Below are 27,824 nucleotides of genomic sequence, written 5' to 3'. Positions count from 1 at the left end.
AGCCCTCTCCCATCCAGTGCCCATGGCTATCTGCTTAAATGTTCCCAAAAAAGCATCGAGGTCATCTGCTGGCCCCATTTTACAGTGTCCCAGGCCTGGCAGCCCTTCCTCAGGACTCACCATTTTTTCCAGGAGTTGCTGCTGCACCTTGGCCTGCTCCTTAATGAAGTCCTGCAGGCTTTGCTGTTGCGCTGCCTGCCAGGTTAGCAGGGCCTGTCTCTCTGCCTGGTGGGACTGCTGGAAGCTTTGCAGGGCCTGCTGCATGTGCTCTTGATCCTTGACCAGCCAATGCAGGGTTTCCTCCATCTCTGGACAACCAACCATGTTCGCTGGCACTGAATCCCACCCCAGCACTGTTACCCACACAAATGTCTCTATCCCTTCCACATTGTAGGGATACATACCTTTACTAAGTTCCTAGGGCTCTAGGTGCAACTCTGTTAATTTGCACCCACCCTTACCCAATTCCTAGGGCTCAGGGCACATCTTCCTGTGGGTTAGCGCGATCTTTAGCCACCGAAAGAGCCTCACACTTATCCTCTATTTATTGACAATTCCCACACAAGCAGAATACACATGCTAAGTGCACAGTGTCATGCTCACCGATCCTGATAAAAGGCAGGCAGACTTCCTTGTTGGTCAGGCAATATCAATCTTTTCGGTCTTAGGTTGTGTCTTGGAGGTGAGTTCTGGTTTCCAGGTCTTCCCCTTCCCCCTGGTCTTCTTTTAGCCTTTTCTTCCTTCTGTTGTTCCTGATCTTTCTTCCTTCTCTTTCTTGGACTTTATATAATGAAACCTGTGTCATGCTTAGCTATACCATAACCAATTATTTTAGTATAATTTTACTAACCATGTAAATAACAAAATTTCCTAACCAATCATACCCCAACACCTTAATTGATTTACAGCTAGCAAAATTAATTATACAGCAGACAGAAACAGTTACAAACCAGACAGAGACCTCACAGTCAAACAATAGGAAAGTAATGACAATGATGATAGAATGAGGATTCCACAACATTCTCTATTGATAAGCAGTTTCTTACCATACAGAATGGTGTGACTTCAGTTCCCTTTACCCATCTTGAGATCTGTGTCTTTATCTGGTGGCAGTGGGGAGCTATCAGAGCAAAGTCCCCTCGTCACACCCTGGTGTGACACTTCTTAATACAATTTCAATGGATGTGAGTATGTGTCTCCAGACCTACAGCAATGGCTGCTGCCCTTCAGTCTGGCTTCAGAAGGTGGCTTTGGTTCAGGCCTAGCATAGGTCTTCCAACATGGCTACAGAAAAGCCATATTGTTACAGCACCACGTGTGGCAAAGTCCTCACTCAGGCCCCTTGCCCTCGGACACCTTCTGGTCCACAGCACACCAGGAGGCCCTTTCTTGGTGCAGTCACCCATGCCCCGAGGGCTTGTGCTATCCCACCCTCACACAGCCCTGCTGCTGGGGGGGGGGGGGGGCAAGCTTGTAGGGGGATGGTTCCTGGGGAATGAGGGGAAAAGGAGGGGAGGAGGAGGGGGACCTCCTAAGAACCGAACAAACCCTCTCTCATTCTCTTTGTGTATTTCCTTGTCTCCTTCTGCAAGTCATCAGGGCCATCAACTCCCTGCTGATGTGCAGACACATCCATCTTGAGGACCTGGATGCAACCATGGCTGGATTTGCTGCCCTGGGGTTCCCCAACTGTGGAGGAGCCATTGATGACACATGCATCCTAATCCAGGCCCCAGAACATCAAGTGGCCCAGTTCATCAACCTCAAGGGCTACTTTTCAGTAATTCTGCAGGCCCTGGTGGATCACTGTGGCCTCTTTACAAACATTTACGTGGGTTGGTGGGGCAAGGCACACAATGTCCGAGTTTTTAGAAATTCTAGCCTGTGTGCTAAGCTGGAGGTGGGCATCTTTTTCCCCTGCTGGGACTTTGCGGTGGGCGATCAGGGAGATTACCTGGGTGGGAAAGAAACATTATTTGGTGAAATGGCTCCTGTTTCATGGAGCTGACATTTGAATTATGGCACCGACTAGCCAGACCCTTGTGTGTCATCTTTGGGGGCATCCACATGCCAATCACAGGTGTGACTGAAGCACAGACCTGCGTTAGCTGATCACACTAGTTCAAGTAACCAGGGAAGTGAAGATGTAGCAGGACGGGGCAGCTGCTCGAGTGTGAAGCCAGGGTCTGAGGCTCCTGTGCCTTCACTGCTGTTTCTATTTGAACTAATCTACCTGCACCGGCACAAATTCAGGAAAAATCAATTGTCACCTACCACTCCACCCCTTTCTCTGATTGATTTACATCCAATTCCATGTAATTGGTTCTAGAGTCAGTACTGAGCTTTTTTACAGTCAGTGGCAAAATCTAAAATGTCCCCAATAATTCCCGATTCCCAGTTCTCTGCTCTTCCTGCTGAATGCACAGGGCCTGATTCTCATTTGCACTAAAGCTCCATGCACTAGTAAAGTGAGTGTGAATTTCCCCCCTCCTTTAGCCCCATCTACTATCAACAGGCCTCAGTGTGTCTGAAGATCAGGCCCCTCTGTTCTATAATTAACATCGTTAACTGGCACCAACACTCACCAGGAGAGCGGCATATTTCCTGACTGGCAACCAGTGTCCCTGTGCAATAAAATATGAATAAATATAAATTTCTGACATTAGAGTTGACAGGCCAACTGGGAGCTTACCAGAGCTACACACATTTAAAATACATGAAGGCTACGTCTAGACTGGCATGATTTTCCAGAAATGCTTTTAAAGGAAAAGTTTTCAGTTAAAAGCATTTTTGAAAAAGCGCGACTAGATTGGCACGGACGCTTTTCCACAAAAGCACTTTTTACGGAAAAGCGTCTGTGGCCAATCTAGATGCGCTTTTGTGCAAAAAAGCCCGATCGGGGCTTTTTTGCGCAAAACAAATCTCAGCTGTCTACACTGGCCCTTTTGTGCAAAAGTCAGTGCTTTTGCGGAAATTCAAGTGGCCAGTGTAGACAGCTGGCAAGTTTTTCTGGAAAAGCGGCTGATTTTCCAGAAAAACTGGCCAGTCTAGACACAGCTGAAGCGTTTGCTATAATTGCAATGAGCACATGGGGCATCCTCCCAGTCTCATGCTGATGTGAGTCTCTGGTGGGAATCCCGTCCCCAGTCTGGTTTCCTCCACTATAGTTTTGTTCTGTCTTTTGTCAGTTCTGCCATCTTTATAGTCAAGCAACTGCACCTCTCCTCTCTTGTTGACAGCCCTGCCCCGATCCCAGCCTTTATTCGCCATCCTCAGGCTTTCCCCCTTGTCTGGGAGCTCTCTGAGTTAGGAAGACTCTGTCTGCTTTGGATTTGTACAGCCCCTTGTGCAATGGAGCACTGGGCCATGACTGGGCCTTGTAGAGGCTACTAATACACCTAATATAAAATCTACCATGCTCAGCACAGTGGAGTGTGACCCCATGACTGGAGTTTCTAGCTATTACCATAATACAACCAATACATTATGTACAATGCCTCACACAATGGGGCTTGTAGGGGCTATTTTAGTAATAGATAATCTACAACTCTCAGCCTAATGGAGTGCTGGACCATGCCTGGAGCTCCTAGGCATTACAGTAATACACTTAATAAATCATCTCAATCCACAACCTAACCACATAATAAATTCTTATAATTCTACCACTGAGCAATGAACTAATTTGGGGTTTATTAGCTGCCCTCTGCCCACAGCACATTTTGTGGAAGCTAAATTAGTTTAATTAAGAAGTTTGGGAAAAAATGTCCCCGGACACAGAAGTCTCATCTTGGCACAATCCACTGCTTTGCCATTGCTTGGTTTGTATGGTGTTAGTGCCCTTTTGCTTAAAGTTCCCAGTGTTACAATGTGAAGTTCAGAAACAGCCCCTTACACAGTACACACACACATACACAAGTGAAACCTCTTGAAGACTTTAGATTAGTTCTTTCTTGTTTTGCATCCTTTCTCTTATGTTGTATCTTCTCTGAAAACAATGTATTTTGACATCAAAACATCAAGGTAGCCGAATTGGCACAAAATCCTAGTGGAGACGTGATTTGGCCAATGGAGTTATACATGGTCAACCCCAGCTGGAGGGTTTATGATAGATTCTGACTTGCTCTGCTGAGGTAGCCCATATCTGTGCTTTGCATCCTCTTTTCAAACAACAAGCAAACCTCTTTTCACAACAAAACTGTAGCGTTAGTTTCAAATGAAGGTCATTCCAGCTGGCAATGTATGATTTGTAGAAAAAAAAACCCCAAAGATTGTTAACATTACAATATTTTTCTTCTTTTCACATCTTATGTGATATTAGATCTTAAAATTACATTTCCATGACTCATATGCGAGTCAATTTTAAATACATCTGCTATGTATTTTAGAGAGATTGTCTGTCTGCCTATTTGATCAAGGACTACCAAATTCGGTTTACAGCTTCCTCTTTCATAATTTAAAGCAATGTAAGGATTTGGCTTTGCCAGGAAAATGGGAGGTGCCTGGAATGGGATTGCTTCTCATAAAATCAAAAGGAAATGAAACAGAATCACCAAATCAAGTACAATCCTAAAAAATTACATAACTGAGTGAATAGTGAAAGAGACTGAACCAAGATGAGCCAGAAAAATAGGATGAACCCGGAATAGGACTGCTTCTCAATAAACCTTACAGAAAACAGATAAAATAGAGACATTTTTGGGGGGTAATGTTCTGTTTTGACACAGACATATCAATGCTTAAGGTATGAAAACTAGAAGAAAATTGTATTTGAAATCAAATTCACTATAGCCCTTTTATGTTAAAACATAGTGAATATTAAAAATTTATAGGGATGAAGAAAAATTATTTGATGGAATTCCCATTAAAAGTGTTTAAAAAATTCATCTCTTTTTTTAAGAAATCTGAAATAAAATTTAACTTCATAAAATAACGCTGTATTTTTGAAAAATAAAAGTCTGTACTTTTTCCTGGTTTTTTTTTAAATACCCTTAATTGAGATTCTGAGCAACACTGAGTACATCTCCTATTTTTAGGATAACTGAAAATTTCTTGGTTGGAAATTTCATTTATAAGAGGCTGTACTAGGCAGTTTACCTGACCTTTAGAGAAAGGCTGATTTGAGGGTGAAATGATCACGGAAAGTTTTTGAAAGAAGTAACAATAAAAGAGTGATCAAAAGTAGAAAATGTGTTATCAAATTGGTGACTTGCTTCATTCTCAGATTTACTAGGAGAATCCAGTACAGAGCCACGCACACACAGAGTGAAAAAAACTAAGTTAATATAAAAATGTAAATCATGCATAAATCCTGCTGTTTTGTGGGCCAGTGTTGAAGACTGTGCTCTATGGGACAGCACTGAAGGGTTACCCAAAATTTCACCTTCTCTGGGGCTGGCATGGAAGAATATGGTTCAGAGCTACATAGAGATGAAGACCCCCGTGTGATCACCTAGAACTTTCTCACAATAATTCTGGTGGAAAAGATCTGCTAAAAAAATCTTCATATAGGGGTGAAGAGCTGGAGGAAGGGTGTAAATGTAGCAGAGGGGAGTTCTGGGGATGGAGCAGGCTCAGGCTATGTCTACACTCGCGGCTTCTTGCGGTAGTAATATGCAAATGAGGCTAAGCATGGAATATCACCGAGCCTCATTTGCATACCTAATGAGCCACCCTTTTTTCAGAAGAAGCTCTTGTGCAAGAAGGAGTGTCTACACTGCCCCTTCTTGCGCAAGAAAAACCCTCTTGCACAATGCCATTACACCTATTACTTTTCAGGAAGAACAGCATTGCGCAAGAGGGTTTTTCTTGCACAAGAAGGGGCAGTGTAGACACTCCTTCTTGCACAAGAGCCTCTTCTGAAAAAAATGGTGGCTCATTAGGTATGCAAATGAGGCTCAGCGATATTCCACGCTTAGCCTCATTTGCATATTACATAGACATAGCCTCAGTGTTTGAGTGGAGGATGGGTGCACATGGCTGCTATCCGCTACAGGTCAAAGGCAGAGCCTGGATGTCCTGGGGCATCACTTAACAAGGGCAGAGTTAAGGTTGTGTGGGCCTCTCCCTTCACTCAGTTTCCTGGTTTTCAGAAGCCTGAGTATGAAATACCTGAACTCAGCATGGTCTGGGGATCAGATGTTTGAGCTTGGCAGGTCTCTGTGTTCTGAAAGGGAGTGAGGTGCCATGAGGCAGCCTGAACTCAGAGCTGTTGAAATGGTTTGTTAGAGGTTATGTGTCTCGATAGGTGACAGAGAGAGAGAGAGAGACTGATGAGCACATACTCATACATCCCTGTCCAGAAGTGAGGCATGGCTCTGGGTAATGGGGGACGGACAATTGTAGGTTCTGGGGGCGTTTATGGCTGCTCCACACATCTTCTCTGAGCTCTTTCCCATTTCCCCATCCTTCCCATTCCCAAAGTGACACTGCCCTGCTCCCATTCTCCTCACAGCTCCTTCTCCTTCTCCACCTGTACCATTGCCTCCCTGCTGCAGGCATGGCCTGGGCAGGCGCAGGCTCCAGACACCCCCGCTGAGCATTGGGAACTGCGGTTGTAGGTGAGGAAGGGACGGGGCTCAGCAGGGTTCTCTGTGTCCCCACCTGGTGGAGCCGCCCTCCAGATTCTTTCTTGCTCTGGGCTATTCTTTGTTGGGCTCAGCATGAGCACTCAGTGCCACTGTCATTCCCAGCCACATCCCACTCAGTGAGACTCCTATGCAGGTAGATATACGGGGGGCACATAACCTTGCTTGCATGCTCCCCCCACATGGCCTCTGTGCTGGCTAACTCAATCTGTTTTTCTATCCTTCTCCTAATGGTTCTTATCATTCTGTCATTGTGTTTTACAAGGTGCATTACATTACAGAGGTGACAGGTGATTGTGACTAGTGGGAGATCACAAATGAAAGGGTTCAGTGGGGAATCATGTGCCCCCATCCTGCTGATTTCTCAGCATGCCTCTGGCAAGGACGCCCAGCAGGGAGGAGGCAGGGTTCACCTATGGCAGCAGAACACCTTTGTGTCCGTGCAGTGCGCGGAGTGAGGAAGCAGCAGGACAGCTGGCTACTGACTAAGCTCCGCCCCCTCCACCAGGGGCTGCTTCCTCTTCCCAGCTGCTGGAGTTCCAGGCACTGCCTGTGTCTCCACCCCCTCTCAGCGCCTGGTCTGCAAAGCAGGAGGCAGCACTGGGGCTGAGATGTAGCAGCTGTGTGTGGGGAGGGTATGAGGAACAAGGCCTAGCTGGAGAACAAAATAACTAAGGCAGGAGTGAGGCTACTGACCCAGAGAAAAAAAGAGTGCCCAAAATGGTGTGTTCAGTTGGGCTGAGTATATGGGTCTAAAGAATTAACATGTTGCTATGACCATATCCAGGCCAGTGACAGGGCCAAGATAGCACCATTACCTCTTTGGGACCTTGGGCTGAATCAAACCCTCTCAGCCCAATTTCCAGGCCATAAGCTGCCATGTTCACACTAGCTCCTCTGGGCTGATCTCCGAGGCTGCGGGCTCTGATATTGGAGCGGTGACTATTTCCAGACAAACCGCATCTCAAATATTAGCCATTTGGGGCCTCCAATGGGCTTGACTCAGGAGCCTTGTTGGGAGCAGAACACTGGAGAAGCCCTGGGCTTGTGTCTATGGGGAGGCTCAAATAACATCAGCGAGAATGGTTTGATCAGTGGGCAATGGGCATTTTTCTGTTTTCCTCCCTCTCCAAAGCTGATCAGCTGGTGTTACTCAAACATTTCCAAAAAATGCATCTCAGAGCAGTGACCACACCTGGTAGTTTTCACTCCTGGCAGGTGAAATCTGAATGAAGTTACAACCATCTAAAAACATGATATATACCCAAGCTGTTTTGGAAACAGCTCCTGCCGAGAGCTGTGACTCCCTGAGTAGCTCTTGCAGAGTGGGAAAGGCACAGTCACCTTGTCTGCAAGCAGGGAAGCTGCAATTATAACATACTGGGAGGGCTGCAGAGGTTCCCCCAGTTTGTGGCAAAGCAGTGCAATGGGGATTCAGCACTGGAGAAGCAGCACCTGACCCAGATAGATATCTATGGGGAGAGTGTAGAGGGGAGAGCTAGCAAGACATTTTGGTGCCTTTACTAGAACGGCACATGTTGCCTGCAACTAATGCATTGAACCCACTGCCACCCACTGGCAGAAACAGCAGGCCTGAGCTGTCATTGTATTAAAGACAGGGACTTTCAGAGTTATGACACTTGAATTAGCAGGCAGCCGTGTTTCCTGTAAGCTGTGTGTTTCACAGATGGTGGTGCACATATGTACATGCCCCCGTGCACATAACAAAATTTATTCTGCATGCAGATGGGGAAAAACAGAAGAAATATTCTCTAGGAGGGGGATTCTTTGCTTTGGTTTTAGGAGGGGGCTCATGTTTTGTAACTGAATTGAAATTTGAGCTTGAGTGGTAGCAGGGGAGGTTCTGAGAAATTTTTAATTTAGGATCACAATATGGAATATAAAGACAATTATTTTCATGATGCTATTCTGTCAGCAGTCACCAGTTAGTGACACTCTGCATCTGCATTGTCTGACATAGAAGCTGTAAGCAGTTTTTGGGTGCATCTACACTATACCATTACTTAAAGTAAGATACACAATTGGAGCTATGCAAATTGCTTATTTCGTCATTTTGCGCTGTCTCCGCAGCACCAAATTTTGAAATAAAGCACAATTCCAAAATGTCCCTTACTCCTCATAGATTGAGTACATTGGAATAGTGAGCCTGAAGTAACGGGCTTTCTGTGAAGACATGGGGTAGTTATTACCGAGATATTCTGGTATCCCAAAATAGCTCCACAGTGTAGACTCAGCCTTTGAGGTCATGGGATATTGCTGTCAGATTTTTGATGCACATTATTCTGGGGTGAGCTGTGCTAAGGGGCAGGAGAGTTTGCCCTTTGATTTCATCTTTCCACATATTTAATGCTTAGAGAAGAGCTGGTTCTTGGTAACCAGGCATTGGGGTTCAGCAGAGACTGTCTGTGTGCTGTTTATTCCCACCTCTGTTCCAGGACCAAACTAGTGCATAGAACTAAATAAACTGCATTAAGGCTCTATCCAAAACCACTGTCTCTGATTTCCTCTTTAATAAGAAATAATTCTACAAGGCCCCAAGATCTGCCATCACTTGCCAAGGTCCATACTGCGATGGAGCCTCAAAGTGCCCCCAAAACAGAGCAATCACAGATGTGTCCTGATCAACTTGAAGAACAACAGATGGTCTGGTAGTACTTTAGGGTATGTCTACACTAGCTCATTAATTCGAGCTAGGTAGGCAAATGAGGCAACCGGAGTTGCAAATGAAGCCCGGGATTTAAATATCCCAGGCTTTATTTGCACGTTCCTGTCCGGCCACCATTTTTAAATCCCCTTAGTTTGAACGAACTGCCCATGGCTACACGTGACAGTTTAAAGTTAATTCGAACTAAGTCCTTAATTCAAGTTAACTTTAAACTGTTGCGTGTAGCCGCGGGCAGTTTGTTCGAACTAAGGGGGATTTAAAAATGGCGGCTGGATGGGAACATGCAAATAAAGCCTGGGATATTTAAATCCCGGGCTTCATTTGCAACTCTGGTTGCCTCATTTGCCTACCTAGCTCGAATTAATGAGCTAGTGTAGACATACCCTTATAGACTAACAAAACATGTTGCTGGTATCATGAGCTTTTGTGGGCACAGCCCACTTCTTCAGATGACAGGCATTTTAGATGTGTCATGCTTGGGTCAAATGCTGATCCCACTGAAGAGAAGGGCAAAACTCTTGTTGATTTTAGATGGGCCAAGATTTACTCCCTAACTTTGGAGCTAGAGCTCGTGATGACTAAGATCCCATGCTCTCAACAAAACTCCTCCTAAGGGTATTTAGATGTGACAGCACATTTTCAGCTCTGGATTGATGCTCCAAATGGACACCAGGGGGGAGATGGAGCCACTTAAAAGGCCTTTAAGCTGGCAGGACTTGGAGTTCAGGATTTGTTTTTAAAAACAGGCCCCTTGACTGTGGATTTTCTGGTCCCAGTGACCGTGTGAAGCACTGACAGATGCACACCTGGGCACACTGCACTTGACACATTTTAATTGTTAGGGCACAACCACACACCAGCAGTAACAGGTGTGCTGCCAAGTGAGTTTAGTTCCAAGACTGATGGGCTCCAGTCGAGGAGAATGGGAATGTGAAGCCAGACTGCGAGGGGCACCGGCAGAGCTGTGCCTGTGAGGTGGGATCCCGGGGCAGGGAGAGCAGGGCGCTGGGTGTCTGGCTTGAGAAGAGAAAATACAACACGAGAAGAAATTGCAGAAGAAAGAGCAAAGCCACAAGCCGCCTATAAATAAGCCCCATCTGAGCTGTGGTCAGGAAGCGAATTTGTGTGACTGGAGAGTCGCGTGAGGCTGCTGCAATGCACCGACACAGAGCCCGGCCGCAGGCCGCCCCTGGGCTGTGGTCACTGTATTACCAGAGACATTTCCCCATCTCTCCAACCCCAGCTTCTCTAGCAGCTCGTATGTTTTGATACCATGGCTCGGAGGAGTATTTTTAACAGCACAGACGCAGTGTGAGGCCTCCCCATCGCCTGTCTGCTGCAGCCTCTGCTGTCTCAGGGACTCAGCAGCACCTCCATCCCCTGCACCGTGTCCCAGCCAGCACTGATACCCCCAGGCCAGAGTCACTAGGCCAGACTGCCCCTATGGGGGGTGCTTTGCCCTGAACCTGCCAGCCCCCACGCAGATGGAACTGGTCTGCGCAGGGTCGCCCCAGTGCAGGGATTCTGTACAAAATGGTACTTTGCCTGCTCCTACACCTGCCCTGTCCCAGGGGCATGGCCTGATGTACAGGGGTGTGGTCAGATTTCCTGAGCCCAGGTAATCCCTTGCTACTGTGTCAGCCCATTGGCTGGATGGCTCATGTGCGTCAGTGCTCAGCCAGTCAGTGCAGGTGGCGGGGGATCAGAGGGCACAATCTGTAAGAAGTGGAGCAGCCTGTAGCTAACCAAACATAGAACAAGGCTCCCAGCCCCCGTTCTGCTCTGCAGGACTAGGAGCCCTGGGCCCCTCACCCTGGGCTAGTGCCGCTTCAGCCTGATCCTGTGATTAGTTATTGCTCAGGTTATTAACGTGGAGTCCTCTGTTGGCACACTGGTTTGCTAGGTTCCTGCCCCCAGACCTGTATTATTAGAGTCACTGCTTTGGGGACCCTATGCAGCACTGTAACATCACTCACACCCTCCATACACAGCAAAACCCTCCATAACTGTAAAATTTTTATCACTAAAATGATTAGCCTAATATGTAAAACAATGCCAACAAGTCAAGTGATGCAATACAGCACAATGAGGAACACCCTCCCCACTGGGTCTGTGTACCCACCCTGCCATTGGGGGGAGCTCTACGGGTGAGGGCAGACCCTGGTCTGACTCCAGCATGCCGATGAAGAACTCCAAAGGCTGTACAGTAGACGAGATTTTTCATCCGCCATGATGGTCCTGATGTATCTGTATGCATAGATCTTCCCTCCTTAGCCCTATCTTCCCTTCCTCAACCGATAGACACCAATAACGAGTGATTTGTGGAGTAACTAGTCCTGGAACCTACAAAGGGAGAGGAAGCCCATGATTTAGTCCTAAGCAAAGCTCAGGGTCTGCTCCAAGAAGTCAGTATAGCTGGACTGCTTGGCAATAGCACCCACAATGCAATGGTATTGAACAACCTTCGGGAGGGAAATCGTATTTAACTTCGGAAAGGGGAATGGCACAAAAATGAGGAGACTACTTACATGTAAATATAAAGGAACAGTTAACTGAGTGAAGTACTTGCAAACAGCCTGGGAAAAAAACAAAACAGTAAGAGGATCCCCGAAATGGTATCCTAGCTAAACAAGGGTATGTCTACACTACCCTCCTAGTTCAAACTAGCGGGGTAATGTAGGCATACCGCACTTGCAAATGAAGCCTGGGATTTGAATTTCCCGGGCTTCATTTGCATAAGCGGGGAGCTGCCATTTTTAAAACCCCGCTGGTTCGAACCCCGTGCAGCGCGGCTACATGGGGCTCGAACTAGGTAGTTCGGACTAGGCTTCCTATTCCGAACTACCGGTACACCTCGTGGACATACCCCAACAGAATAAAGGAGGCAGGTAGAGACAAACAAAAACAGCAGTCAAATCCTACAAGGAAAATAGAAAAGAACATAGGCTCTGTCAAGTCAAATGTAAAAATATCATTAGGCCAAGAAAAGAGTTTGAAGACACTAGCAAAAGACACAAAAACCGCCAGAATTTTTTTTAAGTACCTCAGAAGCAGGAAGCCTGTGAACAATTAGTAGGGACGCTGTACAATTGAGGTGCTAACAGAGTATTTAAGGAAAACAAAGCTGTTTCAGAGAAGCTAAATGAATTCCTTGCATCTGTCTTCAGTGCAGATAACATGAGGCAGAGTCCTACAACTGAGCCATTCTGTTTAGGTGAGAAATCTGTGGAACTGTCCCACAGTGAGGCGTTCAGGAGAATTTGGAACAAATTGATACATTAAACAGTAATAAGTCACCAGGAGCAGATGGCATTCAGGCGAGAGTTCTCAAGGAACTCAAATATGAAATTGCAGAACTACTGATTGTGGTATGTAACCTATCCTTTAAATCAGCCTCTATACCAAGTATAGGGATGGTACTTGGCCATGCCATGAGGTCAGGGGACTGGACTAGATGATTTTTCAAGGTCCCTTCCAGTTCTATGAGATGGTATTTCTCTATTATATTATATTATATTATATTATATTATATTATATTATATTATATTATATTATATTATATTATATTATATTATATTATATTATATTATATTATCAGACCGGGGGGGGGGGGGGGAGCTCCTTGGCGCAGTACGCAGTGTGACAGTCTCATAATCTGGAAGTCCTGTGTTTAGCCCTGAGAGAAGGCAAGATGGGTTTGGTTCAATTTTTTTTTGAAAGGCAAACATGATCTAGGTGGTGCTTGGTCCTGCCGTGAGGGCAGGGGACTGGACTTGATGACCTTTCGAGGTTCCTTCCAGTTCTAGTGTTCTATGATTCTATGATTGGGGGATGATTAATCTAACTTCAGTTTATATAAAATAAAAGTCTCCAGTGGAAATCCTGGCAATTACAGACGGGTAAATCTAACTACAGTAAAAAATAGAAATATCAGACACATAAGTAAACATGATTTCTGTGGAAGTTAATATGGCTTTTGTAAAGGGAAATCATGTCTCACCAATCTATTAGAATCCTTTGAGAGGATCAACAAGAAATGTGAACAAAGGGGATCTAGTGAACAAAATGTAGTTGGAGTTTCAGAAAAGACAGGGAAAAACGGGTAGGAATAAATTGTCAATTTTCAGAATGGACAATGTTCCTCAAGGATCAGTAGTGGGATCTGTGTTGTTCAACATATTCATAAATGATCTGGAGAAGTGGGTAAATAGTTAAGTGGCAAAGTTTGCAAGCAATACAAAATGACTTAAGACGGTTAAATCCAAAGCAGACTGTGAAGAGTAACAAAGAGGGTTCATAAATTTCTGTGACTGGGTAACAAAATGAGATGACATTCAACACTGATAAATGCAAAGTAATGCACACTGGAAATGAATAATCTCGATGATACAAGCAAAATGGTAGGGTCTAAATTAGCTGTTAGAAGTTAAGAAAGAGATCTGGGAATCATTGTGGCTAGTTCTCTAAAAACATCTGCTCCGTGTACAGTTGCAGTAAATAAAACCTAATACAATGGAAGATAATAAGTCAGGAAATATCATAATCACAATAAATAATATGAAATGGCCAGGGATATGGAATACTCAAGAATAAGAAAACTCATAAATGTAATTATGCGAATGACTGGCATGCCCACACATGGAAAACGTCATGTAGTTTTGGTCACTTCATCTCGAAAAAGATATTTTTGAATTGGGAAAGGAATAGAGAGGGGCAAAAATGACTAAGTATATTGAACAGCTTCTATATTAAAAAGATTAAGAAGTCAGGGACTATTATTCTTAGAAAAGAAATGAGTAAGGGGGATATGATAGAGGTATGTAAAATCATAACCGGAATGGAGAAAGTGAATAGGTAATCATTGTTTACCTCTTATGTAAAGACAAGAACCCAGGGTCACCAAATAATTTTACAGATTACAAGTATAAAACAAACAAAAGGAAGTAATTCTTCATATAGCACATTATCACCTGTGGAACTCCTTGCCAGTGGGTGTTCAAAAAGTCCAATTAGTTAAGTTAATGGAGGATAGTTCATCAATGGCTATTAGCCAAGATGGCCTGTCACACAACTCATTGTTCAAGTGTCTTTAAATCACTGAGGGTGTGTCTACACTGCAGACTTATTTCAAAATAAGCTATTTTTGAGTATTTCTTCCGGAATAGCTTATTTTGAAATAGTGCATCTACACTACAAGGAAGCCTCAAAATTAGTCCAAGGCAGGCTCCCCTAATGTGGATATGCTACCTCCATTTAGAACCCCAGGAGGCACTGGGGAGTAATTACTCTGAATGGCCCCGGGGAGGAGCTATTTTGAAATAGTTGCACTGGAGCGTCCACACTGCTGCTATTTTGAAATATCTATTTTGGGGAGAGGCATTATTCCTCGTGGAATGAGGTTTACAGAAGTTGGAATGAGCCACCCGTTATTTCAAATGTATTTCAAAATAATGGAATAGCTGTGTACACTCTTGCATTATCATTCCAAAAATGCTGCTGCTATGTAGATGCACCATAATTGTCAGATGCTGTAACTGGAGGACTGGGGTTGGATCACTTGATTATTGCCTTGTTCTTTTCATTCTCTCCAAAGCATTGGGAAATAGCCACTGACACATGACAGGATACTGAGGTAGGTAGATCATTGATCTGATCCAGTATGACTGGTCTCACATTCTTTTACATTACTCTCCTTTAATTCTAACTGCTCTTGCTGGGGAGCCATGTCCAACTGACAAGACGATAATTATCTGGGCCATCCCATTAGCCATTTTTAAATATTGGCACAACCTTAGTTTTCCAATGCTAAGGTCCTGCATCAGGCCAACCTTTGGCCTACGTATCATCTCCAGCCAAAGGGAGAACTGTACTGAGACATGTCCTAGTGTTACCAGCATAGTCACCATGTTCCGTGTGATGCCAGTGTCCCAGGTCCCCCTCACATGAGCACCAGGCCCAGGCTGGGTTTTCATTCCTTCCCTCTCCACATCTGGTTGTTCTACAGGCACAATGTCTGGCCAAGCAGGCCTGGGTCAGTGTGAGAGGGACACAAGGCCCCTGGAGCCATAGGCTGAGGGTGGGCAGTGAGGAGTAAGCGGAGTGAAAGCTGATGCTGCCAGAATAGGCCTAAAACTCAGAATAGTTGTTATTGACCCTCTCCCATCACCCAGACATGTTCTGCCCTGGCAGTGGTGCACATTGTGCACTGTAGAGGTCGGTGAGGCTGAGACAGACACCGGCTCACGCCAACAACCTGCCCTTGTGCTTCACTTCTCAGGGGAGACTTGCAGCTGGAGCAAGGGGAAAACAATGGAAATTGCAAAGAGCCATTTGCCCTTTTCCAGGGAATGGATTTAGAAATTCACTAGTTTTGGCTCAGCGGGACTATTGAGCCAGTTGCAGGGAGATTTCTATGGGAAACCAGGGGGTCCAGCACTTCCTCATACAGAGACCGGATGACTGGGGAGGGAGGAGTGGTGGTGAATGTTTCCCTTCTCGTCTCACAGGGGAGGGCTCTTCTGGCCACAGAAACGTCAGGGCCTGTCTCAGATACGCTACTGGAGCCCAGAGCCTGTCCAAGCTGGAAGGAGGGATCTGGGCACAGAGCTCATCACAGATCAAGTCTGGATGCTGCTGTGGGATATTCAGGTGGAGTCACCAGCTCTCGGTCCCCCCATGATCCTGCTGTGGCTGCTCTGTGAGTTTGCAGTGAGCTCTCTGCCTGGGCACTTGGGGGAGGCAGATTTATGGCTTTGTTGGGGCGGAGGACAAAGAGGGAATAGCCTGGTGAAGAACTTACGGTAAAAATTCTTTCAACGGACAGCTGCCTGTGGATATAATACTGAGCCCTGAACAATTATTTCATGTTGGGTTTAAAAGCTCATTTTCAATTTGCAGACCAAAGTTTCTTCCTAAATTCTGAGAGAATACTTAATTCTCTGAACATTATTTGATAACTAGCTCTTTTACTTTATCTATATATGTAATGCCTCTGAGAGTGTGTACTGTGCTCAGATATAGACTATACCCTGTGGCTGAGATTTTCAAATGTGCCTAAGGGATTTGGACACCTTGTTCAAATAAATGGAAACTAAGCATTCAAATCACCTACACAGCTTTGAAAGGCTGATCCTGCGGGCAGATCTGCAATAGTCCAGAGACTGGAGCTGCATGAAAAAGATGATATTGAGGTTACAAATCAGGAAATGAAAGGGTTAGGTCTGACTGCAAGGAGCTCATTTCAGGGATGAGGACAAAGAGTCAAAGATGATTTGGAAAGTAGAGAGCATAAGAAAATGCTGCGCAGATCACTCATGTTTGTGTGCTGTGTTTTTGGGAGGTGACATGGTGAGGAGTGTTTTACCATTAGAACACATTTCACAAACTTTAAGGGAGACTCTAATCCTGCCTTGCAAATTATTCTAGCTTTGTAAGATTCCCATTTGGGGTTTTCCATTGACAGCCATGTTGAGACCCAGGAAAAAAGATGGATCAGATTGTAGGCTCTTACAACACCCCTTAGCCAGGATTGCTGGGCTGTTCTTGGCTTAAATATTAATAGTAATGTCCCCGTGCATCTGTGTGTATACTTAGAGATGCTGTGTCTGTCACTCATTCCCTCTTCTCTCTGCTACAGGTGTGGGAGTCACAGGCCAGGATCCTTGCAGCTCCCCAGGTGAGTAGGAGCTCAGGAGACATGGAAGAAGGGGCACCATAGAAAAGTGTGAACCCCTAGACAATAGCAATGGGAGGGTGGATGGGAAGGTGTAGGCAGGGATGGGTAGAGAATGAGTATTGTGTGAGTCCCAACTAAAAACCTGGTAATCACACAGTAAATAGAATTTGTCACAGTGACAGATCATCAGTATGACTGGAAATGAAGGTCAGATCCTCAGTAGGTTTAAATTAGCATCACCTGGCTGGTTCCAAAAGAATGGGGCCAATTTACACCAGTCAGGGACCTGGCCCAATGTAATTGGGATACATATCTAAGAAACGTTACAGGAGTAAATCTTGGCAGGCATGGAGCTAAAACATGAGTTTATTAATGAGACCAGAGTACTCTCTTAGATGGATTTGTCTTAAATGTCCTGCATTGCACCTTATTTATTTATTCCAACATGAAGAAAGATGCATTTCTTACAAATTCTTCATTAAACCTTAGCTCCCTGCCTGGCTCTGCCTTCACTGCAGAGATAACTCGTATTACTCACACTCAGTGACTCTCCTGAAGTTAGCTGAGCTTACATGAGAACAACCAGGCCACTGCGCCCACATTGGCTCTGTGCTCACTCACATGTGGGCCTCTTGGCTTCTGGGGGCATGTTCCACAGCTCTGAGAGATGAATAGTGGGAGAACGTGTTGGTCCTTTCTGAGCACTCTAGAGGGATGGTGGGAAAGCACGGGAGGACCAGGGGTACTTGTGTGCACACTGCAATGTTTGTGATGACAACTTGATACTCACTCAGAGTTCCCATCTATCCCCCTTGGGCTAGCCAGCTCCAAATAAGAGCATCGACACACTGGAGTTATGGGATTTCTGTATAGATGGGACTCAACTTAGGAGCAACCTTTGAGTCATAACTTGACTTAATGCTGCTCTGAAAACAAGCCATTAGTCTCCTCTCAGAAGTGTGTTCTAGAATCTCCCTACACTGCAGGGAGTCTCCCAGCCCAACTCCATTGACTGAGGCTTGAGCTGGAAAGTGAAAATATCAGCGCAGACGCCCTGGCAGGAATGTCTGCACAGCAAGTTTTAGTCCTCTCACATGAGCCCCCAAGTCTGAGTAAGTTGGCCTGAACTCTGGGACTTGCTACCATGTCAGGGTTTTGTGGTGTAGACGTGCCCTTAATCTCTCTTTTTTTTTTTTTTTTTTTTTTGTTGTTGCAGGTGAATTCCCTTCTCCTAAATTGTCCCTGAGCAGCACTTCAGCTTGGATGGGAGGCTCCGTCTTGGCCGAGTGTTCCTTACTTCCCCTCATTGCAGCTACTTTAGTTATTTTCTGTCAGGATGGCAAACAAATCTCCAACCAATCGGTAATACCAGGCCAGTCGCTGTACCAGTATCACATCTCTGTGCAGCACTCAGCCCAGTTTCGGTGCATGTACCAGTACAGGAATAACCAAAACCATGTGGGCAATTCTCTTCTCAGTCAACCCCGGACCTTGCATGTCACAGGTGAGTTGTCGGACCCTAACACTATGTGAGGTGGGGGAAGGGAAGAGCTGGCTGGTGCCAGGTATTTTAGAATTATGAGGGTTTCTGCCAGAGGGATCTGTGAAAGGCCAGGAAACTGATCACTGCCAAAGCGGGGAGGGTTGTGCACAGCCTAGTAGCTCTGTTACCCCATTTCCCGTCCCACCCCTTGGCCTGTGTGTCTGTCTCATCCCCCCACCATGTTTTGACTTGAGAGCAGGGACTGACATTTATTGTGTTTGTGACACTCCCAGCACAATGGACCCCCACCTGGACCTGTCCTTCCGGTGCTAGTATGTTATTATTATAACAATAACAGCAGCTGGGGTTCTGATCCATTGACTCCAATGCAGTGACATGGGGAGCTGGCCCATTGACACCAATGAACTGATGCTGATTTACACCAGCTCACTGATATAACAATTCTCCCAGCGTGATCAGTTCTAGGAGTTACCCTGTAGCTGACTCACTGTATCTGAAGATTCAGCTGACAAGGACCAACACCGTGTGACTCTGTGTGTGTTTATTGCCCAGGCAAGAATGTTCCGTCCAGTACCACTGAGCACAGCAGTAGCGGCAGCTCTGAGAAAAAACCCACCTCTCCTAATGGTAAGTAATTTGCATTCGCTAGTGGCCAGATTCCCAACCCAGTGGGGGCAGTGGGAAGATTTCCCCTGATTGCTTTAGGCTGTGTGTGACGCACTAATTTGGTGTATTTCCTGCATGCCGACCTAGAAGGGGGCATCTTCTTCTCATCCTCTCCATGAGGAACCCCAGCTAAGCAGCTTCCTCCAACCCACCCCACACCAGGGAGCTTGGGGCAGCACGGGGCAAAGAGGGGTGGTCAGGGGTGCAGGAGAAAATTGGTTTGTCTCCTCATCTCCTCCCACAGCTCCCAGCTGGCATCACCTGCCAGGGTTGGTGTGAGAGGTGCACTGGACAGGGGTCTATGAGGCATTCCCCCCCCAAATTGTCCAAATGAGGAGTTTTCCTTTTTCAGTGCAGCAAATAGAAAAGGGAAAATATTCCAGTCTCTGGTTGACAACTGGTTGCTGTTCAGTGAGTTCTGATGCTGACGGACACAAAATGTTTTTGCTGTTTGCTGAACAGTTGCAATTTTCCCTCCAAAAATGGTGTCAAACTTTTGTTTTTGTTTTCATTTCCATCTGCTTTTTCTGAAACAAACAAAACCCTTTTCTAACCAGCTTTGGGGCTCCTCCTCCTGCCCAGGCGACCTTCCCACCAGCCAGGGCAGCTTCAGAGCACTGCCCATCTAAAAACCCCTCACGCTGTGTCAAGAGCAATGAGAGCTGGGTTGGGAGATGCATCCTGTGCTGCTCCAGCCCAGCCCTTCCCCCACCAGCCAGGGAAGTCTTTGCCGGGAATGTAATCACAGAGTCACAGAATGGTGGCTCTGGAATGAACTTCCAGAGGTCTCCTGGCGCACCCCCTGCACCAAGGCAGGGCCAAGTCAACCTAAGCAATGCCTGCAGGCAGGGATGGATTAAGATTTATTGGGGCCCTTGTAAAAGAACTTTGGGGCTCCCCACATTCCCTCTGCTCCTTCCTTTCCCCCAAGGAACTTTCTCCTGGCCTGGGTGGAAGCTGGGGCTTGGGCAAGAGTTGCTCAGGGAATCCTGGACCCACCCTGGAGATCAGGGCATGGGCTGGAGGCTGTTCTTGAGCCTCCCAGTTCCCCCAACCAGAGCAGGTGAAGGTCCTAGGCTCTCCATAGCTGCAGTGGATCCCTGGGTGAATTTTACCTCCATCTAGGACAGTAGTTCCCAAACTACTAGTTCCAGGGACATGAGGGAACTTTTGGGGAAGGGGTGGGGCTCAGGTCAGTGACCAACAATTTCTGCTCTGCCCCCAGGTCTGCTCCAACCTGACTCCAACCGTACCCTCAGCCCCACCATGGCTGCGCCCCAGACAGACCTCCAGCCCCACTCCCAGCCACCAGACATAGCTGCCAGCACCACTGTGACCCTCGACCTATGTAGCAAGCTTGAAGAGGTGCATAGACAACGTAAGTGGGGGACAAAACTGAAAGGTTTGAGGACTTCTGGACTCGGGTGACCATACGTCCTGTTTTGGCCCTGGCTGCCCAGTGTTTTTTGGAAAAACTGGGTCTTTGTCCCATTTGCTCTTGTTACCTGATCACCGGTTGGCAGGAGCTATCAGCACAAATAACCTGCTTTGCCAAAATGAGGCTCGGGGGGTGAGCAATGGGAGAAGAGTGGGGAGGCAAGAGGCAAGGTTCAGGCCAGTCTTGCACAGGAAAGGAGGGGGCTTGGGAAAGAGGCTCAGGCTGGCTCTCATGGGGGGTAGGGTGCTCAGGCGCACACTGCGGGGGAAGGGGGGGACTGGAAGGCTGGGAGGCAGGGCTGGGGGGGAGGTATCTTCACTCACTCCTGACACAGGCTCTGTTTGTCTTCTGTCGTGCTGGGGTGCAGGCCTCAGGGGTAAAAGGAGGAGCAGGGGAGAGGAGCAGGGCAGAAGAGTGGTACAGGGAGTGGGAGCACCGTGGGGTGGAGGGGAGGGAAGGGTCAGAGTGCTGGTAAACCTGTGGGAGCCCCAAAATTGTCTGGTGCTTGAGAGCACAGGCCACATTGGCCCACTGGCTCTGCCACTGCCTGCAGGGGTTTGTGCAACCTGTCTTTCAAACCCCCCTCCCCAGCATGGGGTTTCCAGAGCTGAGCTAGCCTTAGACTGAGTCAGGGAGAGCTACCAGCCCTGCCGAAGGAGCCATGACTCAAGGCTCGGAGTATGCAGAGCTGGCCATGGGTCTGTACAGCTGGCTGTGTTGCCCGGAGTCACATCCAGCATTGCTGCTCCCATATCCTCACACTCCCCTTTCCCAGGCAGCAGTTCCTAGCCCCTTCCCCTCTCTCCTTTCTCTGTCCCTCCTGGAGAATATCCTGGGGGGGCGCTGGCGCTGGCCCTGTGCTGAATGTGCCCCGTGTCTCTGACGTACCCTCACTTTCCCTGGGCATGGCTGCTCCCAGGTCTCCGTCTTTCCCTGTCTCTTTCTGGCAGTGGCTTTGTTGTCAGGAGCTGACTGGGCAGAAGCAGGGAACACGGACAGATCTGTATGAGCCCAGCCAGGCAGGGACTGTCCTAGCCAGAGCCCAGAAGTGACTCTGTCAACATGACCCCTGGTGCAGAGAGACCTGCACCATGAACCTGGCAACACTGGCTCCCGCAGGCTTGCTCATGTTGTTCTGGTTTTCCCAGGAGAGCTTTGGGGACTGGCAGCCATCGGGGGAGTCATAGGGCTCTCTATCCTGTGTCTGGTGCCACTGATCTGCTTGCTGAAGAAAGGTAGGTGACAAGGACTTAATCATAGAATCTTGGGGCTGGAAGAGACCTCAGGAGTCACTGAGTCCAGCCCCCTGCCCAAAGCAGGACCAACCCCAACTAAATGAGATATGAGCCCAAGGGGGTGAGTGGACAGTGGCCATGTCAAGGAGAGACCAACGGGACCATTTTCCAATGAGCCTATGAAACAAATGCAGCTACATTCAGTGGCTTTCTTAAGCAGCCTGGTCTCTCAGGGGCTTTCGGAAATGCTGCCCCAAATGCCTAGGGAAATGCTGTTTCAGAAGCTGCTAAGGAAAGTAGGAACTGAAGTGCCATGAGCTGACCATGTAGTGGGAGCTCCCTAATCCCATGGGCACATTGGCAAATACCACCCCAGTCTGTCCTGGGTGCCAGCAGGGGATGGACACACGACACAGGGGGGAGCTGCTCATGACTTTCCGGACAGAGCCAGAAGCCTGCTCGGCTCCAGGGGGCTATTCTGGGGAGCTACGTTGAGGCCACAATTGCCAAAGCTGCCCAAGGATTTGGATGCAGTAAGTTCACAGATAGATCTGCGAATCCCTTGGGCGACTCTGAAATGCTCATCATAACCATGGTGCAGAGCCCAGCCCCTGGTCACACATGACAGGGCCCATCCCTTGTTCGGGCAGGGAGGGATGGACGGCGGGGACACTGCCAGCTGTAATTTCCTTCCTTTTTCTTTCAGTCACAGTGAAACGGAGTGATCCAAGGTAGGGAGGAGGGGACCTTAGCCTGGGGTTGTGAGTCTGGACGTGTCTCCAGGGGGTGATGCAGGGAGGGGCAGATTCCAGGGAGGGAACTGAGTTTCTAGCCACCCTGGAATGTTCCCTGGTAAGCGGGACCCCTGGGATTTCCCAGCCTCTCTCGCTGTCAGTGTCTAATGCAGGCTGAGACGCACCTGCTGGCCAAGGAGACTTGTGCATCACACAGCGCCCAGCAGCAGCGTGTGCACCACAAACCCAGTGCAATACCCTGCTGCACTGACACGTTTCACACTTGCCTTCGACAGGGAAGAGCTCCCAAACCGCAGCACCGAGAACACGCCCACAGAGGAGCAGATCCACTGTAAGGATCTATTCTTCCCCCTTCCTGCCTGTGTGTGGATACGGTCTGGTGCCCACTGATCCCGGAGAATGGTGCGCCAGGTGCTGTACAGACACAGAGTCAAAAGACAATCCCTTTCCCAAAGCCATTATAACTGCAGGCCCAGACCCTTAGAGGTCGTTTAGGCTCCTAACTTTGTCAGTTTAAATTCTGAGCCTCAGTACCTCTGAAGGTCTGGGCCTAAGGGCTTGATGACTAAACACAGCTGGAAAAACCAAGCTGAGGGAGGATGGGGTGTGACAAGGAGCAGACACACCAAACACCCAGCCACGGAGCCCTGCTAATAGCCCCAAATCTGTACAGCTGAGCTGGGACTCACCCCAACATGCTCCCCCTGAACAGCATCCATGCCTGGTACCCATGCCTGGCTTCTGGCCTGTGTCTGATCTTTCTGTGTTTCCACAGGCCCCAAATTCCCTGCTCAGATCTGAAAAACAGGAAAGGCTACCCATAGCGCTGGACTAACTCTTCTGGGGGTCCGGGGCTATTAAATTGTATGGGTCTGGCTGTGGGGTGGGACCAAAATGAGGAATTCAGAGTGCAGGAGGGGACTGTGGGTTGAAGCAGGAGGGTGAGGGCTCTGACTGTGGGTGCAGGCTCTGGGGTGGGGTCTGGGGCTGAGGTGTTTGGGGTGCAGAAGGGGGGTGCAGTCTGAGGCCAAGGGGTCTGGAGTGCAGGAGGGGGCTCAGGGAGGGAGGTTGAGATGTGCAGAGTGGTGTCTCCTCCCCTCCACTGCCCCGCCAGGCAGGGACAGAATGCAGGGGCTGAAGATCAGGGCCTGGTCTGGGGGGGACTAAAAAAAAAAATCCACAATTTTGGTGGCCTGGAGATTTTTTGTCCCCCCCCCCCAATATTAATCTGGCCCTGGCTACACACCTGAAAGGACCAGAGAGCTGAATGGATGGAAAGGACTTCAAGGGATCATCAAGGGCAGCCCCGTGTGCCACGGGAAGGTTAAAACTACCCTTGTACTGTAATTCATGACCATCAGGGGAACCTTGTGCTGTAATTCATAGATCCTAAGGCTAGCAGGGACACCAGTGGCCATCTAGTCTGACTTCCTGTACAGCACAGGTCAGAGACTTCCTCTGTGTCTTACACTAACCCCGACCTGCTGTGATCTGCTAATTAATAATAACTGGGGTGCATATTTCAGCGCTCCCTTGCAACTCCCACGACACAATTAGAGCTGACACCAGAGAGAAAACCTGATGTGGTTCCACTAGCCCCAGCACTGGCTTATTTTGGGCTGTCTCAGGCTGCTGCTGTGTTTATTTCACTGCTGTTTCCATTTCAAACCCAGCCCAGCTAGATAAAACTGTGAAATGTCTCTGTTTAAAGAACCGGATGGGTCTGGGGGAGGGGAGTGGAATTTCTCACGGTCAGGAGTTGCTGGGCCCGCGAGCCAGCGCTGCGCTGGTTGTGCTGCGGAAGTGGGGTATGAGCAGAGCCCACAATGTAGAGTTTAACTCCATCACAAGATCTCAGGGTGGGAACTAGCAGGGGTTATTTTTGAACACCTACCTCAAGCAATAGATACATCTTTCTGCTTGCGAGGTCAGCACTTCCCCTTGCTGGGCTAGTGCGGAGAGAGTGTTCAGTCTTAGGTGAGTGACTGCAGGACAGTGAATGAAGGCTGAGCGGGGTTTATCACACACTCATCTCATGGACACTGGAGCAGCAGCTGCATGTACTGTTCTGCAGAGCTCCTTGTGCGCTGCGTTGGGGTGGGAGCTTTGGGCTGGTTCAGTTAGGGGGACATTTCCCAGGGAACCTCGCATCCCTCTGGTCTATGACTCCAGTTCCAGCTACAAGGCTTGGCAGAGCGGCTGGTCTTGTGTTTGGGTCACTGAGGCTCGGGGGATCTGAATTTAATTCTTGGCTCTGCCACAGGGTCCCCTGGTGACCTTGGGTAAGTCCCTTAGCAGCAGGTCATTCTGCCATTGCCCGGGGTGAGTAACAGCTCACTCTCTGAGCTCTGCCTGACACTCCTTGGGGCGGCTCTCAGAGCGAGGAGCTATTCAGCGTGTGGGAGGTGCACTGCAGTGTTAGCTCTCTGTGCCACTGCTCCCCATATGTAGCCACAGGCTGGTTTGAACAGATTGAGGGGCTGGGAGAATAGCCCCATACGCATGGGAAATGCTGGGGGCCATGTAAGTAGGTGGAGGACTAGAATTTACACTGGCATCCCAGTGGATCCAGCTGCCAGGGAAGGGGATGCAGGAGATTGTGGCCCATTTGGAGATGAGGTTGGTCCTGCATATCCTCTGCTCCTCACCCCCTTCTGTCAGCGCTCAGCTGGCTACTGTGAGGTGTGGCAGGGTCTGAGACACCCACATAGCACAGCATGGTACTGAGTTAAACGCTGGCACCTGGGCCCACCCAAGAATCACAGCACCTCCACAGACCCACTTGCTGAAGAAGGAATGGCCTGGTCCCTGCCCAGAGGTGCTGTTGAGACAAGGAGCAAGTCATCCCCAGCCAAGGCAGCCTCCCTCTGACCCCGCTGACCCCGAGCCTTCTGTGCTGCTGGCTGGTCACGGACAGGAGAGGATTTGGGGCTGGGAAGGTGTCATGAGGGGGTGCTGGGAGCTTAATGGGAGGTGAAGTATGAGGGGCTCTCCCAGGGAGCAGCACGTAACCCTCTGCTCTCTGCTAACTCTCCCCCAGATGCTGCCATCAGTGAGTTTGGCGCAGCCAGGGTGAGTCATGACGTTAGTTGAATCCTGACTGTAAATATCAGGCTCAGGACCTGGGACTGCCCAGTGGGAATTTGCATTTGCTGCTGTCCTCTCTCTGCCCTGTTGGGCACAGGGACCAGCCTCAGAGATTTCAGTGCAGAAGGAATCGCTGTGCTTGTCTGGTCTGCCCTCCAGCAGGGTCTCACCCAGCGATTCCTGTGTCCCACCCAGAACTTCTGCCACTGCAAGCATGGCTTCTAACAACCCATGAAAAGGATGAGATTTGTCTCTTCTTCTGTCCAGGTTTCTATCCCTGCCTGCTCCCGCCCTGTGTTTGAGCTCATTGACATTTTTGGAACAAAACAGGATTTTTTTTTGGTAGAAAAATAAACCTGTTTTTCCCAAAAGGAAAATTTCCACAAAAACTTGCAGGATTGGGCCACTTAAACTGTTTGTTTCCTGATAACTAGGCTTTCAGTAAATAAAAATAACTATAATGGTGCGAGGCACATTGATTAAGAATTCTGATGACAAATAATGGCAAATTGTGCAAACTGAAACATGACTGGATCCATCTGGAACCAGCGAGATGCAAACAAATGGGCATTATTTTTCAAAATTGTTTCTCCATATTGGGTGTGTCTAGACTGCATCTCTCTCTGCCAACAGAGAGATGCAGATTAGACACATCGAAATTGCTAATGAAGCGGAGATTTAAATATCTCGCGCTTCCTGAGCATAGAAATGGCCACTACTTTTTTCGGCATGGAGCTTTGTCAGGGAAAAGCAGCATTCTAGAGGCTGATCTTTCGAAAAATAAAGCCTTTTTCGAAAGATCCCTTATCCTTCGTGAAATGAGGTTTACAGGATCTTTCAAAAAAGGCTTTATTTCTCGAAAGATCAGCCTCTAAACTGCTGCTTTTCTCCAACAAAGCCACATGCCAAAAAAAAGCGGTGGCCATTTTTATGCTAATGAAACATGGGATATTGAAATCCCCCCCTCTTCATTAGCAATTTCAATACGTCTAATTTACATCCCTTTTCCGAAAAAGTGATGTAGTCTAGACGTATCCATTCTGACCAGCTGCTTTGCCTGTAGTTCCCTTCAAAGAGCTATTCTGCTGCTGTGCCAGTCGCTCTCTTCTGGGGTTTGGGAGTTAGCAGAAGAATAACAGGATTTTGTTTTCATTTTAAAGCATCTTCAGGTGCGGGAAACCGAGGTTACCACATACGCCGTCATAGGGAAAGCCTGTGACGTGTCCATTGAATGCGCCAGCATATGAAGGACATAACCCAGTGTGCACCTGCGGTCTGCACTGACTCTGAAATGGCCGGCATTGATAGGGCCACTGGGCCAATTGCTGAGTAGCCTGAGAACTTTGCAAGTTTTTAGAGAAAATCTTTCTGCTCTATGACCCTTCCCTGCTCCCCAATGTCTCAGTGTTCTCAGCCTGTGTTTCTCCAAGTCTCCCCATCACTGCTCCTCTCCTGCGTTTGGACTTTTATAGACACTGGAGCAGATGGTCAGCATGTTTATTCCCATTGCAATAAAGCTGCAAGTGTGAATTCGTGCAGTGGTGATTTTTTTCTGGATGCTCAGGAGTTCAGCTCCCCTCAAGACCCATGGAGTCCTGCCAAGCCACGGTCCCCATAGACTTGAGCCGGACAGCACCTTAATCCCAGGCCAGGAGCAGGCCCCATAGGCAGGGATGCTGCACAGCCCAGCAGCCTGGCAATAAGAGGGAGCAGCAGGCTCTCCCTTCTCACTCTTTTCCAGCCCTCAGCTGGGGCATGTCTAGGGACTCTGCCCTGCACCTGGGGTCTGTTCCCCCTTTGCAGGGGCCAGGAAACCCCTCATCACTGCCTGCCCCCCTCATGAGGACTGCAGCTCCCCCGACCCCTAGTCTGCCTCTGTGGGGGTGGGGAGTCCATGCGCAGCAGGGGGATTCACTGGTCCCCTGCCCAGGGCCAGGCCGTGGGTTTGCTGGGGAACCTCTCAGGTCATTTCTGCCCCAGCCAAGCTGTCGCCCCAGGGCTGGGGTCAGGGCTGGGCTGGCTCCCAGCTGGGCTCCCCTCTCCCCAGAGTCCCACTGCCCTTCTCCTCAGGCTGTTTGTTCTGACCCGCCCCTCCCCCTCTGGGGTCCAGGCCAGGGTTTGTCTGAGTCTCTTGTGTGTTCTGGCTGCTCCCCTTCTGTTGTACCCCAGGGCTGTGGGCCTGGACAGATGCCTC

At 48.2% G+C, this 27,824-nt stretch overlaps 1 protein-coding gene across 1 annotated transcript; it reads left to right on the top strand.

Moving 5' to 3' along the window:
• The first annotated feature begins 1,657 nt into the window (after positions 1-1,657).
• LOC112547013 (uncharacterized) lies at positions 1,658-27,240 on the top strand. The gene is made up of 11 exons (XM_025188420.2): positions 1,658-1,839; positions 15,777-15,967; positions 16,907-16,945; positions 18,162-18,449; positions 19,002-19,076; positions 20,341-20,493; positions 21,702-21,788; positions 22,495-22,519; positions 22,819-22,874; positions 25,584-25,615; positions 26,791-27,240. Exons 1-11 carry the CDS (start codon positions 1,658-1,660, stop codon positions 26,875-26,877), a joined length of 1,215 nt encoding a protein of 404 aa, XP_025044205.2. The 3' UTR covers positions 26,878-27,240.
• Positions 27,241-27,824: the final 584 nt, after the last annotated feature.

Source organism: Pelodiscus sinensis, chromosome 33 (genome assembly GCF_049634645.1).
Source record: "Pelodiscus sinensis isolate JC-2024 chromosome 33, ASM4963464v1, whole genome shotgun sequence".
NCBI lineage: Eukaryota > Metazoa > Chordata > Testudines > Trionychidae > Pelodiscus > Pelodiscus sinensis.
Note: the sequence above shows the minus strand (reverse complement) of the source record. Positions and strands in the feature narration are given on the sequence as shown.

What these genes read in the sequence shown, in the direction of transcription:
- LOC112547013 (XM_025188420.2), top strand. Translation starts at nt 1,658, where the DNA reads ATGGCTGGATTTGCTGCCCTGGGGTTCCCCAACTGTGGAGGAGCCATT. An exon ending in GATCCTGCTGTGGCTGCTCT is followed by an intron (nt 15,968 to 16,906) that starts GTGAGTTTGCAG and finishes TCTCTGCTACAG; the next exon opens with GTGTGGGAGTCACAGGCCAG. An exon ending in GGATCCTTGCAGCTCCCCAG is followed by an intron (nt 16,946 to 18,161) that starts GTGAGTAGGAGC and finishes TTGTTGTTGCAG; the next exon opens with GTGAATTCCCTTCTCCTAAA.